General features: G+C 43.2%; 1 gene segment (V, D, J or C); it reads left to right on the forward strand.

The window, feature by feature from the left end:
* The first annotated feature begins 13,280 nt into the window (after positions 1-13,280).
* On the forward strand, positions 13,281-13,845 carry LOC116315501. The segment is given in 2 exon segments: positions 13,281-13,356; positions 13,447-13,845. Coding segments are annotated over 2 exon segments (438 nt in total).
* The last annotated feature ends 7,678 nt before the right edge of the window (positions 13,846-21,523 follow it).

Genomic DNA, 21,523 nt, shown 5'->3' on the forward strand with positions numbered 1-21,523 from the left:
ACTGAATGACTTCCCTAAATATGTTTTAAGACGTGACACTACGGGAACAGCAGATAACGCTCAGGAGTTTCCAAAGGACAGATTTGATGCTGAGCTCAACAAAAGAGAAAATTCAGTTCCTCTGAAGATCCAGAAGCTTCAGCTGTCTGACTCTGCTGTGTACTACTGTGCTCTGCAGCCCACAGTGACAGGAAACACCAAAAATCTGTACAAAAACCTTTGGAGCAAAGACAACAGAATACTCCACAACATCCACTAGAGGGAGACACACACTGTTAAACTTCTCTGGTTTGTTTCATTCAGTTTCATTTGGCGACAGTGGGAAGGAAAAACTTCCTTTTTATCATGAAGAAACCTCCAGCAGAACCAGACTCATCTGGTGACCAGTTGGGGTGATGGGAGGAAGACAGGACAGAGACACACTGTGGAGGAGAGCCAGAGATTAATAATAACTAATGATTCAATGCAGAGAGGTGTATTAACACATAGTGAGTGAAGAAGAAACACTGAGTGCATCATGGGAATCCTCCAGCAGCCTACAGCTATAGTAGAGTAACTATATGCTTTAACAACAATATAGTTTAATATAAGTGAAGCATTTAAATATACTGCAAAGTAAGTTAAAGTAACATCGACGTGAGTTATTTCCTGTTGGATCAAACACCAACAGGAAAAATAGGACCAACCAGGATTAGCTCGGAGTTTCTTAGTGGAGTTTGAGGACTTTCTCTCCTCCACCTTCAAACTGGAAAGAATCCTTCTGCTGGATTTTCATTTCCATGTGGCTGACAGTTCATGCCACGCTGCTTCTGACTGTCTTAATCTCGTAGACTCTTTTAATCTTAGCTAACATGTGACTGGGCCAACACACAGCGGTGGCCACACCCTGGATCTGATTCTGTCACTGGGTCTGGATATGGGACCAGTCTGGGTCTGATTCTGTCACTGGGTCTGGCTATGGGACCAGTCTGGGTCTGATTCTGTCACTGGGTCTGGATATGGGACCAGTCTGTCGTGAGGAGATTTTTATTAACGATCATAACACAGAGTGTAAAATAAATACATAGTGGCTCCTCTTAAAATCAGGAAAGGCAGCACGGTTAAACCTCCACCCTGGATCACAGAAGCTCTCCGGAGCTTTACGCTAATTTGCCATAAAACTGAGCTCCTGTGGAAAGCCACAAAACTTGAGGTTCATAAGCTCTGCTTAAACAGCACCACACTGAGCACACAGCCCTGAAGAGCTCCAGCGCTCAGTGTGGTGGTGTTGGAGGTGCTGTTACCGACTGTCTGAGGCCTCTCCGTCAGAACGTCCAGGATCCAGTTGCAGATGGAGGTGTTCAGGCCCAGCAGGCTCAGTTTTCAATCAGGTGCTGAGGATGATTGTGTTGAATGCTGAACTGAAGTCTATGAACAGCATTCGTACATATGTGTCCTTATTGTCCAGGTGGGTGAGGGCGAGATGTAGGGTGGTGGTGATGGTGTCTTCTTTTGACCAGTTTTTATATTCCCTGTAAAGCACTTTGTCTTAAAAAGTGTTATATAAATACATTTTACGTCACATCAAACTGACCAAAGAGCCACAAAGTAAAACAGATGTTGTGTCCAAAAGTGTTAGCTGTAACTGGGACTGCTGCTGCACCACAACAATCCTGCGTGTCGTGTCCACAGACATGACGTCTCTCAGGTTTGTGTTTTAAGATCCAATCAAATAAGATGATGCTTCATTTGAACAAACAGTTGTGAACAAAAATCCTTCCCAACATACACAAACTATTCTGAGATGTTTCTTGAATTCAGGACTTCTTACACATTTTTCTCCAAATGTCTCAAGTTTCAGACTTTTTAACTGTGTGAGTATCACCGACTCTCTGACTCTGTCTACATCGTTAATGTGACTTCTGCTTGTGTGACGTGTCACACGGCTCCCTTAAATCATTTTGGTTATAAAGTGTGTTAACCACAGGAGGAGGAGTGACTGAGAGCAGAGAGGAGGAGCAGAGATTCAGGGAGGAGCTGAGCTGTTACTGAACTATAGAAGAGAGAAAAACCTCCACATTCAACAGAGTTCAACACAAAACAAACTTTATGTTCCTCAACATGCTGTCATTACATCACTGTGTGTTTCCTTCATGGCTTCTCTTCCTGTTAACAGGTAAGTTCATATTTAATAACTCTCTCTGTTGTGTGTGAGACAGTAAGACTTTTACATGTTCTAACTGAGTTTCTTCTGTCTGCAGGTGTGATCTGTGAGGAGCTCACAGCACTCGACACTCAGAAATCCAGTTTAGAAGGAAGCACTGTGACTCTGTCTTGCAGGTACTCTAAACCTGTTGTTGGCACCTATTATTTCTTTTGGTATCAACAATATCCAGGAAAACCACCAAAGTTCCTGATCTCTCACTCAGACAAAGGACAGCTGACATCAGATCCAGTCTCTAGACTTTCTGTTAAAGTGAACGAAACACTGATGACTCTTCAGATCTCCTCTGCTGCAGTGACAGACTCTGCTGTGTACTACTGTGCTGTGCAGCTCACAGTGACAGGAAACACCAAAACTCTGTACAAAAACCTTTGGAGCAAAGACAACAGAATACTCCACAACATCCACTAGAGGGAGCCACACACCTTTGTTAGGATACAGACTAACACATAACACACAGCTGTGATGAAGAGCTTCAGTTAAGGTTAATGTGATGTGAGCCTCCTCCTCCTCCTGACTGCAGAAACCTGTCTGACTCCAGCTGTGAACATCAGACCACTCACAGCTAACTCCCAGTGAACATCACTTCCAACATTTCTCCTCTGGAAAGATGGAAAAACTGGCTGTGATTTGGATCTTTGCAGCTCTCGTAGGTACGTATGTTTCTGACAGGAACACCTGAAATTCAAAGACATGTTTACAGCGTTACAGATCCAGTTTGGATTTTCTTTGAGCTCAAGTTTGGAGTGATGATTAAACAGAAAAATATTTCAAGTGTGAAATCAGAGAAACGTCAGAGAAATCAGCAGTAAAATGTGTCTTTAAAAAATCCCCACAGTAATACTCACAGATACTCAGCCTCACGGACAATGTTAGTCTGATGGCTTCATTTTCTCTTCTTTTCCAGGACTAACAGCTGGAGACTCAATCACTCCTCAACAAACTGAAGTCACTGAAACAGAAGGAAAATCTGTCACACTCACATGTAGCTATGAGACAAGTGATAGTGATGTTTGGCTTTACTGGTACAAACATCATTCTGACCTTCAGGCTCCTCAGTTTATACTCTGGAAAGGAGCAAGGTCACAGAGTGGTGAATATATTCCTGATAAACGTTATAAAACCCAAACATCAGATAGATCGTCTACTCTGACCATAACAGCCCTAACCCTGGCAGACACAGCTCTCTACTACTGTGCTCTACAAACACAGTGATACAAAGTGTAGAAGAGGCTGTACAAAAACCTGAACACAGATATCTGACTACTCTTCAAAGAGGAGGGAAGTGGTATTCAAAGCACAGCTTCATATCAGATGGATTCTGCTAATTCCTGTTTTATCAGAGTCACTGTGGTTACAGCTGCTAATGAAACACTGTGGAGGATTCACATGAGCAGCAAATCCACATCAACCAAAACCAACTTCTGTAGGAACGTTCAGACACAATCAAAACTGTCAAACATCCAAAGCTGCTCATTTACACTATTTTATATTTGGTGGATGAGGACATGCAAAAATGCAGCAGAAGCAAAATAAACAGAGTAACAGAGGTTTATCTCTTTAACTTAAAATCTCTCACATGAAGCTAAAAGTCCAACCAGGAAGACCATCTCATGCTTATTCCATTTATTCTCTTTGAACTCATCACATCAGATGATGATGCTCTCCTTCATCATTGTCCTGCTCTCATGTTTAAGTGTTTCCCCTCAGTGTCAGATGGATGCAGCCCTCCTCCACCTTTCATCAGGACCAGAGTCTGTGGGTCCTTCCACTGAGGTCAGTAGCAGTCCTGCTCCACATCACATCCATCCAGATGTTCAGCATGGTTCTTCAGCCCTGCTCCACCTCCACAAGAGTCCAGACTCCCTCTGATCTAAACACTGAGGACTGCTCACATATTTCTGCAGCAGCAGGGAGAGTTTCCAGTGAGCAGCTTCATGTCCTCACAGTCAGGCGGCTAAAATAAAGAAAGCAAAGTGAACAATTTGTTCATGTTTTCATGAATGATGCGTGCAGCATGAAAGCTGTTGTGTAATCACAGCAGTCCAGATTTTTGGACATTTCAAACTTCAGTCGTTTGATGGTTTTCCAACAGAGTTCTTAAAGTATGATCACACAGCAGATCCAAGGGAACACTGAACGTGCTGTCGACGCAGGTCAACACCGAGGACCTGCTGGTGTAGTCTTTGCAGGTGAAGGATGGATAAACCAGTCTGCACAGATCAGACCGAAAGATTCCAACAAGCAAATCCATCCATGAGGGTTTCTTTCCTTCAATCTAAGGGCCGAGATTTTTACTTTGTGTCATGGCTATTCATCAAAAATCAAAATCTCTGGAGTTCATCCTTGGTAAGTAAAAAAATGACATCACAGCTCCTTCTTCCTCTCATTTACTGGTAAAAAACCCCCCTCAAAATGCAAAACATTGACCTGTTCCCAGTGCATGCTGGTCCACAGCAGAGCTAGACTCTTGTTAAACCCAAAATAAATCCAAAAATACCCTGAGCAACATGAAGGAAGAACTAACAGGAACAAAACTTTGATCTAAAACAAATCCAAGCAAAAAACAAACATAACTAAACTCAACATGTAATTATTATAAAAAACAAACATTTTTCATGTTTTTGCTTTGCTGAGTTTGACTTCTCGTGTGGATTTTTATGTGACTCAATACAAGTCTGCAAACTTGGAACATTTTCCCGCAGATTTTACAGTCATAAGACTTTTCAGCTGCCTGCATTCTCATGTTTTTCACATTATTATTAGACATAAACTTTTCCCCACACATTTTACAAGGATATGGCTTCTCTCCTGTGTACGTTCTCATGTCCTGCCACATATTACTACTAGATGTGAATGTTTTCCCTCACATTTTACAGTCATGCAGATGCTCACCTGTGTGTGTTCTCATGTGCTGCAACAAATTACAGCTACATGTGAACCTTTTCCCACACATTTTGCAGTGATATGGCTTCTCTCCAGTGTGAGCTCTTGTGCTGATAGTCAAAGCAGAATGACAGTTCAGAGTACCCAGCCTTCTTAGAGTCACTGGGTGGGGTGCTTGAGGGTGCTTCATCTGGTGACTCTGTTGTCCTACTGGGAGACTTTAATCCTCATGTGGACAACAAAAAAAGAGTTGGGCGGCTGTGATTGGGAGAAACAGCCTGCCTGATTTGATTTGGTGTTTTGTTATTGGACTTTGCTCACAGCGAACACCGTGTTCAAATTTAAAGATGTGCACAAATGCACGTGGCACCAGGACACCCTTGAATCCCACTGACACGTCTTCTGTAGAAGAAGCAGATTCTCTGAATGAGGGGGATGACTCATCTATCACTAGGGCTGAGATCAGTGATGCAATTAAACAACTGCTTGGTGGCCAGGCCCCTGGGATGGATGAGGTTCCTGAAGGGCCTCAGTGTTGTAGAGCTGTCGTGGTTGATCTGCATCTACAACATTACATGGAGATCTGGGGCAGAGCCTCTGACAGGTAGACTGGGATGGTGGTTTCATCTTTGATCCATGTTTCAGAAATGGCAATAATGGTTTTGTCAACTGATTGAAAGATTCCTTTATATTACTGAAACTGGCACACAGCCTTCTGCTATTAAAATGGATTATTGATCATTTATTTTTCGTGTTGATGGTGTGACTAAACTGCTCATCAGTGAAGTAGCAGCAGTTGTTGCTGATGTAGCAGAAGAACCTTTTTTTCTGGGTCTATATCTTTGTCCAAGTCCAGAACATTATGGTCTGTGTGCTGAAATGTTCTCAGTCCCAGTTTATCATAAACAGAAGCTTGAAGAACCTCGCGGGCTTCGTGCAGCTCATCCAACAAGCCCATAAATCCCCTGAGTTGGTGGAAAGGCAGACACAGCTGGGAGAAATTAGACTAACGAGACAGGAGAGAAGTAAAACTGAACACACTGACATCAGACTGGGACTATCAAAATAAAACAGAAAACACGAAACAAATCACAAAGACGCAGACTTGACACTGAGAGACAGACTGAAAGAATAAAACACATGAACCCAGAGACGACAGAGACTTAAAGAAGAATTAACATCAAACTAAACTCATGACCAGAACCAAACTGAAACATCGATTTATAACACTCATTAAAACAGGATAGCTAAAGAATCGGACATAAATCATGATACAGTAAAACACCAAAACATAAGAAACAGACAATGCTGGGTCAAAATGACCCAGAACCGTGACAGTAAGATGAACATCAGTATTTGTCCAGGTCCTAAATGTTTCTGATGACCAACACTTTGGCTTGTTCTGGTGTTCCATTGAGTTTAATGAATCCTTTACAGTTTGTGCTCCATGTATTTAGAATTTGTCTCTGTTTCTTAGTAACGTGTTTTCCTGGTGAGTCAGTGTTTTGTTTTGTTAGATGTTCATTCATGAAGAATGAATGAAATCTCCCGGATCACCTGTTGAGAGAAAAATAAGAGAAAACGAGCGATAAAAGAGAGCAGCATAATAAACACAACACCGTCACATGAATCCAGCTAAGTGTAAATAACAGTAAATATTAAATATCGAATGTTGTTGTGCAGCACGCAGGACAGACTGCGCGCAATGTGCTGCCCTCTGGGACCCACTAAGGCAAGTGGGCCCAGGTCCATCCAGACCGGGGTCCACGGCAGCAGCACCACTTCCTCAGCAAGCCCCACAGGACCCGGGGCAGCCCCACCCGACTCCACCGCAGAAGAAACTGTTCCCACCCCATCATTCAATCACCTCCCAGACACCCAGGTTAAGTTTATTCTCCACCTCTCCTGTGTCTCACCCCCACCTGCAGAGGGAACGTCTGCAAGGATGAAACATTTTTTGTCATTGTCATTTTTTGGGGGGTGAAGGGTGGCAAGCCTCAATGTTGTTATAGTCCAGTTCAGCACCTTTGGTCCAAGGAAAGGTAACTTCTTGATGCTCTGTGGAGCTGACATCTTCTTTTCTGGGCTCCTCCACACTGTCAGCAGCCACCAAACATATGACTCGGGTTTGAAGCCCAGTGATGATCACGTCATTCACCCGGGTGTACGGCTCCAAATCCGTCTGTTCTCCAGGAACACCAGCTGCTGATCCTTCTCAGTGTTCTGGATGCAGAGAGTCTTAACTTCCTCCACCAGCTCCAGGATGCATTTCTTCTGCAGTTTGACAACAGAAATCTCCTCTGTCACAAACTCAAACGACTTCTTAATATCATCACCTTCCTCAGCTGTCAGGGGCTTTCTTCAGGCCCATACTGAGAGACGCTCTTGTAGTAATAATAATAATAATAATAAATTTTTATTTATATAGCACCTTTCAAGACAGAACCACAAAGTGCTGCACATAAGATTACAAGTCATAAAAAGATTTAAAAAGAGAAAATAAAACAGGCAAAAAAAATTAACCAAAAGCAGTTTTAAAAAGGTGAGTTTTGAGTTGTGTTTTAAAAACAGCTACTGAGTCCACAGTTCTTAATGTTTGGGGGAGACAGTTCCACAGTCTCGGGGCCACAGTGGCAAAAGCTCTATCACCCTTAGTCCTCCTCTTAGTATTTTTTATAGCAAGTAAGCCCAGATCAGATGACCTCAAAGACCTGCTGGGGACATAAGGCTGTGGCAGATCAAAGATGTAGGCAGGTGCCAGTCCATGCACAGCTCTGTAGGTCAAGACCAGGATCTTAAAATCAACTCTAAATTTAACAGGAAGCCAGTGTAACTGAGATAACAACGGTGTCACATGTGAGTACTTGGAGGATTTTGTCAAAAGCCTCGCTGCAGTGTTTTGCACAACCTGCAGACGATCCAGAGAACCTTTGCTTAGACACATAAACAGCGAATTGCAATAATCCAAGCGTGAGGAAATAAATGCATGTATAGCAATCTCCAGTTCAGAGCGAGATAGAATCGGGCTTAGCTTAGCCACATTTCTTAAATGATAAAAACAAGACCGAACCAGAGATTTCACATGCCCATCCAATGTGAGACTCGAGTCAAAGGTGACACCTAAATTCCTGATAGAGGATTTAACATAGAGTGAGAGAGGACCAAGGGCTTTCACTATCTGGGATAGAAATCTATCAGGGGCGCATACGAGGACTTCGGTTTTCCCCTCGTTGAGTTGGAGGAAATTTGCAGCGATCCAACGTTTGATCAAATCTAAGCAATCATTCACCATACCCTGGTGACCCGCTAGCTAGTTTGCCACTGGTGTCCTTCATCTAAAATATTCCAGAGCGGTGATTTAAATGAAGCAGTGCTGAGGTTGGTACAGATAGTCCACTGGCTGTGGTCCGAAATCAAAACTCAGAAAACACAAAAACTAGTTCAAATAGTCCAAACCGAGTATAGAGAGCAGTGTGTGCGTGCAACACAACAACTAACAGGAAGTTGTGTCAATTAACCCAGTATGGTTTTCAGAGATTTCCTATCAGCCCTTCAGTCAATTCTCACTAAAGACTCCATTATATTTAACACTTTGTTTCATTTATCTATTAATTTCTGAATATGTACAGTCCATGTCACCTTTCATCAAACCACAACCCCAAATTATTTTACCCTTTCCAACTCTTGTCCATAATTTGATCTTGATTTCATCCCCAACTCTTTTCCTTGTAAAAAACATTATTTCAGTTTTATCAACGTAGAATTTAAACCCTCATTGATACGACCACTGCTCCACCTCTGTAATTGTTCTCTGTACCTTCTTTACCATTAATTCCACATTTCTTCCTCTTGTCCACATTGCAAAAATCTGCAAAGAGCGAGAACCCCATCCCACCCTCTATGTTCTTAAACACATCATTTATCAGTAATGAAAACAATAATGGGGTAACTATGCTGCCTTGTGGCGTTCCATTTTTTTTTGACAAACTTCCCAAATCAATCCTGAATCCATCTGAACATTCAACCATTTAAACCCATCTCCCGAATTTAATTAACAGACCTTCTCTCCACATCATATCATATGTTTTTTCTATATCAAAAAGACCACCATTACACTCTCCTTGTTCCTTATTTCATATTCTAAACACACACTGGATCCATTGCACCTCTCCCTCTTCTAAAGCCACTCTGGTACTTAGTCAAATATCCTTTATTTTCTACATAGTACACTCGTCTGTCATTTCTCATTCTCTCCATTATTCTGCAGATGTTGGATGTTAAAGCTATTGGTCCGTAGTTTCCTGGCTTTGTATCATCCTTCCCTGGTTTATGTATCGGTATAATCACTGCCTCCTTCCAGCTTTGTGGAAACTTCCCTCCCTCACAAACTCTACTATGTAACTCTAATAAAACATCTTTAGGCGATTCTGTCAGGTGACTCATCGTTGGATATCAAACCTGATCTTTCCCTGGTGCTGAAAGGTTGGATTACCTAAGTGAGCGCTTCAGTTCTGTCTTTGTAAACAGCAAATTCAATGAATCATTTGTGCCGTCTACTTGCTGCAGTGTCCCCTATTCTCTGCAGTTGTGATTTCTCTTCCTTTGACCTTCACTAAGTCTTCACTTGAACTTTGAATGTGAACAAAAGTTTTCCATCATATCTTCTCTTCATCTTTCACTGCTATAACTAAATGCAGACACAGATTCTCTTTATCTCTCACAGGCTGTCAGTGATCTTCAGTCTGTTCCTGACTTTGTTTCTGCTCACAGTCAGAGGGAGCTGACATATTTAACATGAACACAGATCATGAAGTTACAGAGTTATTCTGTCTGTTCTGACTTAAAGTTGTTGATGATCAAAGATGAATGGATCTTCAGATCTGCTCTGCTGCAGTGACAGACTCTGCTGTGAGGCCCACAGTGACAGCAAACCCACAGTGACAGCAAACCCACAGAGATGCTCCACTAGAGGGCAACATCATCCAGTAGGCGGTGCTCTCCTTCTGCACTGTGTTCAACCATTGTGTCAATAATAAGTGCTGCTGTGAAGAGAACAATTCTCAGACTGAATGTTGAACATCAGCTAGTTTCTCCTGTTGATTGAAACCTTGTTGTACAGATGGAACATTGGCTGTGGATTATTCTTGCTGCTCTTTTCTTTGGTAAGATACAAACATCAACATGTTTCCTCTGCACACGATTCACAACAAGGACAGAAAGAGGAGATTTCATCATTTACACTGTGGAACTTTTCAATAACTTCAATCATGTTTATTGATCCATCTCTTCCTCTGCATGTTCTGTTCTTCCTCAGAGTGTAAAGGAGAAGACAAAGTGATCCAGGAACAAGGAGATGTCATTGCTGCTGAAGGAGACACAGTTACACTTGGATGTAGATTTGAAACAACTGATACATATCCATATTTGTTCTGGTACAAACAAGAAGTAAATGACTTTCCAAAATATGTTTTACGACGTGATAAAACAGCCGGAGATAACGCTCAAGAATTCCCAAAAAACGGATTTGATGCTGAACTCAAAGAAAAGTCAGTTCCTCTGAAGATCCAGAAGCTTCAGCTGTCTGACTCTGCTGTGTACTACTGTGCTCTGCAGCCCACAGTGACAGGAAACACCAAAACTCTGTACAAAAACCTTTGGAGCAAAGACAACAGAATACTCCACAACATCCACTAGAGGGAGCCACACACTGTTAAACTTCTCTGGTTTGTTTCATTCAGTTTCATTTGGCGACAGTGGGAAGGAAAAACTTCCTTTTTATCATGAAGAAACCTCCAGCAGAACCAGGCTCATCTGGTGACCAGTTGGGGTGATGGGAGGAAGACAGGACAGAGACACACTGTGGAGGAGAGCCAGAGATTAATAATAACTAATGATTCAATGCAGAGAGGTGTATTAACACATAGTGAGTGAAGAAGAAACACTGAGTGCATCATGGGAATCCTCCAGCAGCCTACAGCTATAGTAGAGTAACTATATGCTTTAACAACAATATAGTTTAATATAAGTGAAGCATTTAAATATACTGCAAAGTAAGTTAAAGTGACATCGACGTGAGTTATTTTCTGTTGGATCAAACACCAACAGGAAAAATAGGACCAACCAGGATTAGCTCGGAGTTTCTTAGTGGAGTTTGAGGACTTTCTATCCTCCATCTTCAAACTGGAAAGAATCCTTCTGCTGGATTTTCATTTCCATGTGGCTGACAGTTCATGCCACGCTGCTTCTGACTGTCTTAATCTCGTAGACTCTTTTAATCTTACCTAACATGTGACTGGGCCAACACACAGCGGTGGCCACACCCTGGATCTGATTCTGTAACTGGGTCTGGATATGGGACCAGTCTGGGTCTTATTCTGTCACTGGGTCTGGATATGGGACCAGTCTGCATCTGATTCTGTCACTGGGTCTGGCTATGGGACCAGTCTGGGTCTGATTCTGTCACTGGGTCTGGCTATGGGACCAGTCTGGGTCTGATTCTGTCACTGGGTCTGGATATGGGACCAGTCTGGGTCTGATTCTGTCACTGGGTCTGGATATGGGACCAGTCTGGGTCTGATTCTGTCACTGGGTGTGGCTATGGGACCAGTCTGGACCAGTCACTGGATCTGATTATGGGACACTGATCTGATTCTGTCACTGGGTCTGGCTATGGGACCAGTCTGGATCTGATTCTGTCACTGGGTCTGGCTATGGGACCAGTCTGGGTCTGATTCTGTCACTGGGTCTGGCTATGGGACCAGTCTGGGTCTGATTCTGTCACTGGGATATGGGACCAGTCTGGGTCTGATTCTGTCACTGGGTTTGGCTATGGGACCAGTCTGGGATTCTGTCACTTCTGTCTGGATCTGATTCTGTCACTGGATATGGCTATGGGACCAGTCTGGATCTGATTCTGTCACTGGGTCTGGACCAGTCTGGGTCTGAGTCTGTCACTGGTGTTTGGCTACCAGTCTGGGTCTGATTCTGTCACTGGGTCTGGATATGGGACAAGTCTGTCGTGAACATATTTTATTAGCAATCATAAACATCTCCTTTACTCGTGACACTCTGCCCTTTCTTCATGTGAAACATTCACGACTAATTACTGACTGTGTGGTGGAAGAATCTGTTGAAGTGTTTGATAATAATCTACCTGAAACTGATGATGTGGAACGGCATGTGGCCTCCTTCATTTCACAGAGTGTAAAATAAATACATAGTGGCTCCTCTTAAAATCAGGAAAGGCAGCACGGTTAAACCTCCACCCTGGATCACAGAAGCTCTCCGGAGCTTTACGCTAATTTGCCATAAAACTGAGCTCCTGTGGAAAGCCACAAAACTTGAGGTTCATAAGCTCTGCTTAAACAGCACCACACTGAGCACACAGCCCTGAAGAGCTCCAGCGCTCAGTGTGGTGGTGTTGGAGGTGCTGTTACCGACTGTCTGAGGCCTCTCCGTCAGAAAGTCCAGGATCCAGTTGCAGAGGGAGGTGTTCAGGCCCAGCAGGCTCAGTTTTCAATCAGGTGCTGAGGATGATTGTGTTGAATGCTGAACTGAAGTCTATGAACAGCATTCGTACATATGTGTCCTTATTGTCCAGGTGGGTGAGGGCGAGATGTAGGGTGGTGGTGATGGTGTTTTCTTTTGACCAGTTGGGGGTGAACTGCAGTGGGTCCAGTGTGGGTGGCAGCCAGGTCTTAATGTGCCTCATGACGAGACTCTTGAAGCACTTCATCCTTTAAAAAAACAGCTAAAAACTCCTCGTTTTAGAGCGACATTTGGGTGATGTTCTTGTGTAATATGTTGTTTTTTTGTCTGATATGTTTTTATATTCCCTGTAAAGCACTTTGTCTTAAAAAGTGTTATATAAATACATTTTACTTCACATCAAAAGTGACATGCATTTATATTCTTCGGTTCACTGGATTAAAACTGAGCCTCTGCTCTTTATTTATCCTGTGCTTGTTTCTCGACTCACAGTTCAGTCTGTTAAACCTGCTTCCTGCAATAGGAGCAAATATCCAATGAAAGCAGAGCAGCAGAAAGACGTGCTGAGTGTAAAGCTGTCAGCAGGGGGAATAACACAGGGCTGTGAATGAGTCCTGTCACTGTGATCAGGCTCCTCCTTCTAATCCACCAACTTAGTGTTGATGAAGACTAAACAGAGAGATCACAGCTTCTTTCTACTTGCTGTAGCTCACAGTTACTCTACACTGCAGATATGACGCCTCTGTTCATCTCAGTGCTGCTGGCTGCTATGTGCCTCGGTATGAACACAACTCTGTTTCTTTGATATCAATCCAACATTGACATGATTCTTTAACAGCACACTGATACTGTTTGTTGGTGTTTTACAGAATGCAGAGCACAAAAAGACAACGTGCTGCAAGCAAAAGGAGAAGAGACTGCTGCTGCAGGAGGCACAGTAACACTTGGATGTCAGTATGAGAGCAGTGGTTTAACAGGGACTTCTCTCTTCTGGTACAAACAGGATGAAAACAACAGCCCCAAATTCATCCTGAGTCGTGTTAGTGGGGACCAAGGGGAGACAGCAGACGAGTTCAAGGAGAGATTTTCATCCACACTGGATTCCAGCATCAGATCAGTTCCTCTGAAGATCCAGAAGCTTCAGCTGTCTGACTCTGCTGTGTACTACTGTGCTCTGCAGCCCACAGTGACAGGAAACACCAAAACTCTGTACAAAAACCTTTGGAGCAAAGACAACAGAATACTCCACAACATCCACTAGAGGGAGCCACACACTGTTAAACCTCTGTGATTTGTTTGGTTGAATGAATACAATGTCTGTTGCATAAAATCAGAAGCTATAATTCAGTTCTTAAAGGAGAGATTGCTCATTTAAATGAATCATCCACCATCGTTGTGCTCTCTCTCTCTCTCTCTCTCTCACTGCAGTTCCTTTAAAACAGTCTTTTCATGATCAGATGTGCAGATCACAGCTTGATGTTAGCAGACCTGTTAATGACACTTTAAATATCAAAGCACGACTTTTAATCTTCATTTCATATTTTTTTACTTCCCAGATATTTTATTCCTACAGATGTTTCATGAATATGAGAACATAGTCTTCTAATTCTCCGGTCTGTCCGGTCCTTCTACAGTGGTGCTGAAACCCAGTCAGAGTATGTCTGACCCTCAGGCCTCGCCACCCGTGCAGCCACTCCAAATCCTGGCCCAGATGGTGACCTGTGATCAGGCGGCTGCACAGCAGGAGCAGATGGAGCAGTTGCAGGACCACGCGGACCGGCTGACACAGGTCCTGGAGCAGCTGGTTGGGCCACTGTATCACAGCCCCCCGGTCCGCTGATGGCAAGTGTGCGTCGTGGCTGCTGCCGCTGCTGTTGGGTGAGGCCCAGACGGGGGCTCTCAGCATGCCACCAGCATCGTGGGGCAGCTTTGTGGACGTCTGCCAAGCCTTACTAAACTTCCTGGGCCTCTCCCCAGAGGATAACAGCAGGCACTCCTGGGCCACCTGGATGACGATCCCTTCCGATCCCTGGAAGCAAATCCACTGGGTTAGTGGGCTGGGGCTACCAGGCCCGTTCCACCGGGATGGGCGTGGGGAGCCACCACTTTGGTGCCTGGACTGGGGGCCTGTCGACCGGCCGGTTGGCTTGCTCTCCCCTCAGCCCTGGCTGTCAGATAATCCTCCACAATGGGTAACAGCCGCTTCTACAGACGCAGGCTGGTGGCAGCGTACGCATCGCACTGTGTCCCCAGGCAGCCCCTCCACAAATCGCTCCAGCACAACCTTCTCCAGCAGGCAGGCCTTGCCCTCCGATGGCCCGGAGGCTTTATATGGTTTCTCCTGTATGTACATACTGAAGTGGAGCCCATGACAGAGAGGATCGCTTTCCTGTGTCTATCCTTGTCCTGGGCCCTCAGCCTGGTTCTGCCAGACATTTCTTCCTGTTAAAAGGGAGTTTTTCTTTCCCGTTGTTGACAAAGCGCTTGCTTGTAGGTGCTCAGCTGACTGTTGTGGTTTTCTCTGTATCATTGTAAGGTCTTGACCTCACAGTATAAAGCACCTTGAGGCAACTGTTGTTGTGATTTGGTGCTATATCAGTAAAACTGAACTGAACCATGACCAGCTGGCAATGAACCTGCTAAATGTTCCTGTCATTGTATTCTCATTTATCCACAGTGATTATCTGAATGTAACTCAAACCTGATGCAGTTCACAGATGTAACAGAGTCACTAATGCACAGTGCAGCTCGGTGACAGACTGGTAACCAGTGCAGGGTGACGGGGGAACTCTGGGTCTCTCGGCCTCTGACAGCTGCCACAGTCTCCAGCCTGAAATGATAATCTGAAGAACATGGATGGATGGAATATACACACATCAGTTATTAACAGATTATATACAGCTGAGTCACATTATTATTAACATAACAAGTGTACAAAGCAATTTGTACACTTGTACAAATTGTTATGGCTCGTCTAGGCGCGGCCAGACCACAACATAAAGGGTGATCCATCCCCGTCCAACCCCAAGCAGCACGTCACACACTTACTATTTTGTGACAGTGATTTATTTACAGTGAGTGCAGTTAAACAAAGGAAGGGAGCATATCATAACTTCAGGGTGAACCCAAGGCCAAAACAACAAACAAAAGGTAGCCTATCTCAAGAATAAACACAACTTACCTACTCAAAAGAACTAAACCAAATGACAATCACTTTCCTCCCTGCCTAACAAAAACAGGAGAAAACTGATCAAACAAAAAGGCGGTCCACCCCTACATGCTCTAACATCAAATCAACATAGTGACATAGTGAACGGTCTGCCGGTTGGGTTGGGCCGAGGATGAATGAATGGCAGTCCCTGGCGGTCTCTTCTTATCCGCTGCCTCCCGGTCCTCAGCCAATCGGTGCGAGCCATCCACCCAGTCGTAACAAAATCAATATTGGTATTGTTTTTTATATTGTTTTATGGCATCATGGAGGGACTGTCAGCATCTCTGCTCAGAGCATCAGAGTCTCTCTGTGGGGCCTCCAAACATAACAAGCTTCTTATTTTTCTCCATCCAACCTGAGACTGATGTTCTGCTTTTTTCACTTTCAGATCGTCTCTTGAATGAGTGAAAAAAACAAACATATCATTTTATTTCTTTCAGATGTGCACTGGTGACGAGAATCTAGTCCCAAAAAGTATTTTTCATAATAGTTACTTAGAGTGCCAGAAATCTGAACAGCAGACCTTACGGTGCAGAGGTCATGGGTCTAAACTTCCAGATCAGAGAGCACATGTTATGTTTGGAGTGAAACCTCATGGACACTGATGATGTCATCAGGAAGATTATTAGTTATTTCACAACAGCAACAAAGAACAACATCATCATTTATTGTTTCAGTTTAATATTCAGTGTCTGCGAGCCACTTCACTCACTTTGATGAGCAACATAGGTTCTTGTTCTCAGCACAGCAAAGATGCTGGCAGGTCCAAACTTAGTATGTCTCTCAGTTGGGTGGAGGAACAAAAATCTGTGTATGGAAACAGCCACAACTATCACTTCATCATAGTTCAATTCATTTTGAACTGACTGAGTACTTTGCTGTTTGTTTCTCCAGTGTGGGTGTACTCAGAGCTCCGACCATCAGAGGGGTTCAAACACAGCATGCCCAACACGTTCTACACCAAACCTGACAGCTGACTTTTTATTTCAGTTGAAGTCTCCTGATACAGGTGAGACCATTTAAAACTTTACTGTTGAACTGCAGAAATGTACTAAAGCTGTTACATTTAGCAGCACTCGACGTACTGAGGCAGTTGGTTGAGTAAGCCAGCGGTCCCCAACCCCCGGGCCACGGACTGGTCTGTGAGTTGTTTGGTACCGGGCCGCGAGAGTTGAGGCTCTGGTGCACAATTTATGGTTTTCAGGGTTTTTATAGTTTTTTATTGTTATTTTTTTAATCGTTTTTACCTTTAACCCGGTTTCCCTAGGCCTTTTCCTGTGTGTAATGAATAAATCTTCCTGTTTTTGGTACCGGTACTGGTTTTATTTTGTTGTATTTATCCACGATACCTTAAAGGCCAGTCCGTGAAAAAAGTGTCAGACATAAATTGGTCCGTGGCGCAAAAAAGGTTGGGGACCGCTGGTGTAACCCAAATAAAATAAACGTATCACTTGATAGATATAGCCCAACCTATCAGAATACACAGGTTCCAATATGTTTTGACCAATGGGAAAGGAGCCTGCCGCTGTGTGTCCCACCCACCTGCTGTGTGTTTGCTGCTACATGCAGTTGCCCAGAGAGTGCAAAAAATGTACATTTTCACTCAAACTTAATTTGTTTCTCTTTTCATTGGGACGTTGTATTACTGTCATTAAAGAGTACAAAAAAACATACCCTGTTACGTTATTTAGAGCCCCGCATGCTCCGACTGAGAGACACCATACCATTGTCTTTGGCCATGATGCACTGAGATCGGTGAGCACATACTGTATGTCTCAGTTTTAGTCTGTTTTGCACTTTATTGTTGAGAAACTGAATTCATCTGAATTGTTTTGAGTAATAATTGTTGCATATACAGTAACTTAGTTCGATCAGTAAGGTGTAATGTTTTCATAATGTATTTGGAGGTGTTTGTTTTACAATTTAAAAAAAAAAGATTGTTCCTGAGGTGGATTCCTCCAGTCAATGTAATCCTTCTAGTCTTCTACTGACACTACTGGCGATCTAGCAGATCGTCTTCTTCTCTTTCTCTCTCTGTCCCCTCCCCCCATCTTGCCACCGTGGGGCTTTCAGCTGCTCTGCTCCTCGACTCTGGGGTTCCCGACCTCCTGATTTAAGAAATATCTCTTCCTTCTCTCTCTTTAAGGCCCAACTCAAAACTCACTTGTTCAAAATAGCTTATCCCACATAACCTCTCCACTCTGCTATTTTAAATTTGTTTTATGTTTTATGCTTTTATGATTGTGTAAACTGCTTCTTTTTATGTTGCTTTCATTATTCTGCTGTGTACAGTGTCCTTGAGTGTTCTGAAAGTTGCTTTCAAATAACATTTATTATTATTATTATTATTATTGTTATTATTGTTTTGAATTAGATGGCGAGCCTTCCCACCTGGACTTAGAGAGACTGAGAATCTCTTCTTTTCCACTTGATGATCTGCTGCACCTTGCGGTGTGGTAGGACTGTATCACTCACACTTTACCACACAGCTGGTTATACATGAGACCACTGACTGACATTTTGTCGTCGCTATTTTCTTTCACACCCTGGGAATCTTTGGACTCTACCCCTTGGACATGTTTTATTTGGGAGTTTGAATAATAAGCTGTTGTGTAGAACATTCTCCACATGTGAAAGATGTGAAAGGTGTGAGAGATTTTCATTTGAAAGGACATTGAATCTGAATGATCTGTTTTCCTTAACAGTTAAGGAGTCAGGGTGCACCCAACACTGAAAACCAAAAGATAACACTTGGCCAAATCACTATTTTAGTAGTTTTCTTTCATTTCTTGTAAGTTTTCTCTCTACAATTGTAAATTGCCTTAACATGTGTTTGTCAAATCTATGCTTTATTTCACTAAAGCCGACTGGTTCTTTTGAGTAACATTCATGTCTCTGTGTGTCATTTAAACACAACCCTGTGCTGCTGTAGTCGAACCTATTGGCCCATTGATATATTCTTTTCAGCGATTCCCCACTGTGGTACAGTTGCCTTATTTCTTTAAGTTCTGCTAGTTTCTTCAGGTTCTTGTGTGGTTCTGTTTAAAGTAAAGATTAAATAATTAATTACAATAATTAAAATAATTAGAAAACTTGTTTTCTTCAACCATTTCATTCCTGTCAGGGCAGCAGTTTCATCACAGCCCATAATGTTCAGCCTTCTGCAGCTGAGCTGTTAAACTGGACAAAATAATAAAAATGGCTCAGACGTTCAGTTATTAATAAAGAAGGATTACATCTGCACCCAAAGGGTCATGAAAACATTCAAATATACATCGTAGTCTAATACAAGTGAAGCATTTAAATAAACTGCAAAGTAACTTCAAGTAAATGACTTATTTCCTGTTGGATCACGCACCATCAAACTGACCAAAGAGCCACAAAGTAAAACAGATGTTGTGTCCAAAAGTGTCAGCTGTAACTGGGACTGCTGCTGCACCACAACAATCCTGCGTGTCGTGTCCACAGACATGACGTCTCTCAGGTTTGTGTTTTAAGATCCAATCAAATAAGATGATGCTTCATTTGAACAAACAGTTGTGAACAAAAATCCTTCCCAACATACACAAACTATTCTGAGATGTTTCTTGAATTCAGGACTTCTTACATATTTTTCTCCAAATGTCTCAAGTTTCAGACTTTTTAACTGTGTGAGTATCACCGACTCTCTGACTCTGTCTACATCGTTAATGTGACTTCTGCTTGTGTGACGTGTCACACGGCTCCCTTAAATCCTTTTGGTTATAAAGTGTGTTAACCACAGGAGGAGGAGTGACTGAGAGCAGAGAGGAGGAGCAGAGATTCAGGGAGGAGCTGAGCTGTTACTGAACTATAGAAGAGAGAAAAACCTCCACATTCAACAGAGTTCAACACAAAACAAACTTTATGTTCCTCAACATGCTGTCATTACATCACTGTGTGTTTCCTCTGATTCTTCTCACTCTCACAGGTATGCTCACCTACACAGGAAACTATGTTCAATGAAATCTTTATATGAATGTCGATTATCCACAGAAACTATTCAAAGTTTCGTCCTTCAGGTGTCAGCTGTGATCAACTCACTCCAGTCAACGATGAAGAGTCCAGTGTAGAAGGCAGCACAGTTACTCTGACCTACAAATACACCACAGCTGCTAATTATTTCTTCTGGTATCGACAACATCCAGGAAAAGCACCAGAGTTCCTGATCTCACACTCACCTTCAGGAGCAGTAGGAGTAGAAAATATTCCTGGATTGAAGATTCAAGTGGAGGGAAAAGAAATCAAGATGAGCATCTCCTCTGCTGCAGTGACAGACTCTGCTGTGTACTACTGTGCTGTGAGGCCCACAGTGACAGGAAACACCAAAACTCTGTACAAAAACCTTTGGAGCAAAGACAACAGAATACTCCACAACATCCACTAGAGGGAGCCACACACTGTTAAACCTCTGATTCTTGTGTCATTGGACTGATGACAAAGACAACAGAGAAATGAAGCAGTAAAGATCAGAGACAGAGACAGAGCTGCTGTGGAAGCACAAAACTATTTGATTGGCTCAGCTATTAAACTGGCCCCGCCCACTGAAGTTGAGCTCATCCAATGACATTATTTGTTAGTCATTGTGCTGCAGTGGAAGAACATTGTTCATGTGCTGTCTGTCTGGCTTTAATAACTCCAAAGACATGTTGCTGCACCTCTTTTTGCTTCTATCTCACATTATAGGTGAGTTTAAGAACAGGGATTAAAGTTTAGTTGAAGCTGCTGCATTAAGCAGATATACAGACTGCATTTCACTACTTTTCTTCTTTCTTTTTCCAGGACTAACAGCTGGAGACTCAATCACTCCTGAACAAAGTGAAGTCACTGAAACAGAAGGAGAATCTGTCAAACTCACATGTAGCTATCAGACAAGTTACAGTTACAAGTTACAGTGATATCTACCTTCACCTCTGGCTCCGTTTGTGAAAACAGGCGCGGTCGTGGATAACGTTTCTCTTTGGGACAAAGTGCTCATCGAACTTTTGTATAACCAGATCATACTCAAACTGCGGACTTGGCCTGGCCTCTGTAGCAGCAGGAAACACAGATGAGCCATATATTGGTTCAGCATCTCTCCCCATGGAGTAAAGAAGCGAGTTCACCTGCACTTCGCCGCTCTCCATCCCTAGCTTGGACGCCACTCGAAAACGGGAGAATCTCTGCCGCCATATCGGCCACTCTGCCGGCTGTGTAAAGTCGAACGGCTCTGGAGTTCCAAATTTAGCCATTTCTCCGTGTAACTCGGAGTGAAGTCCTCAATTCTGACACCATGTCATGATCGGAGGCAATAAGACGCAGGGTTCTCAAGCATGAACCGCTTTTATTGAATTGTAGCAGCAGTGTACGTGGCTACATCAATTTCTGAAAAACATATACACACCAGGATTCTAGCGACCTCTAGTGGCTGCCCCCATGGTAGCCTTACTAGGACAACATAAACAGATTTCACAACAGAGGCTGAGCTAATCGCGCTCCTCTCTTTCCCCAAAAAGGTGAACTCATTACCTCGATGGCTTGTACTGAGCGGTCTAGACTGTGTGTGCAGTAGAGAGCAGCGTAGCATTGTGAACAGCAGCCTCCACTTGACATACATTGGTAACAGCTTTGTCCAGTGTAAGGTCCTCATCCAGCAGTAATTTATCTTAAACAGCAATGAGATTAGCATTAGCAACAAGCTGATCCCGATAATTTCAGTCTCCATTGCTCCAAAACTA

This window comes from Oreochromis aureus, linkage group 18, assembly GCF_013358895.1.
Source record: "Oreochromis aureus strain Israel breed Guangdong linkage group 18, ZZ_aureus, whole genome shotgun sequence".
Lineage (NCBI taxonomy): Eukaryota > Metazoa > Chordata > Actinopteri > Cichliformes > Cichlidae > Oreochromis > Oreochromis aureus.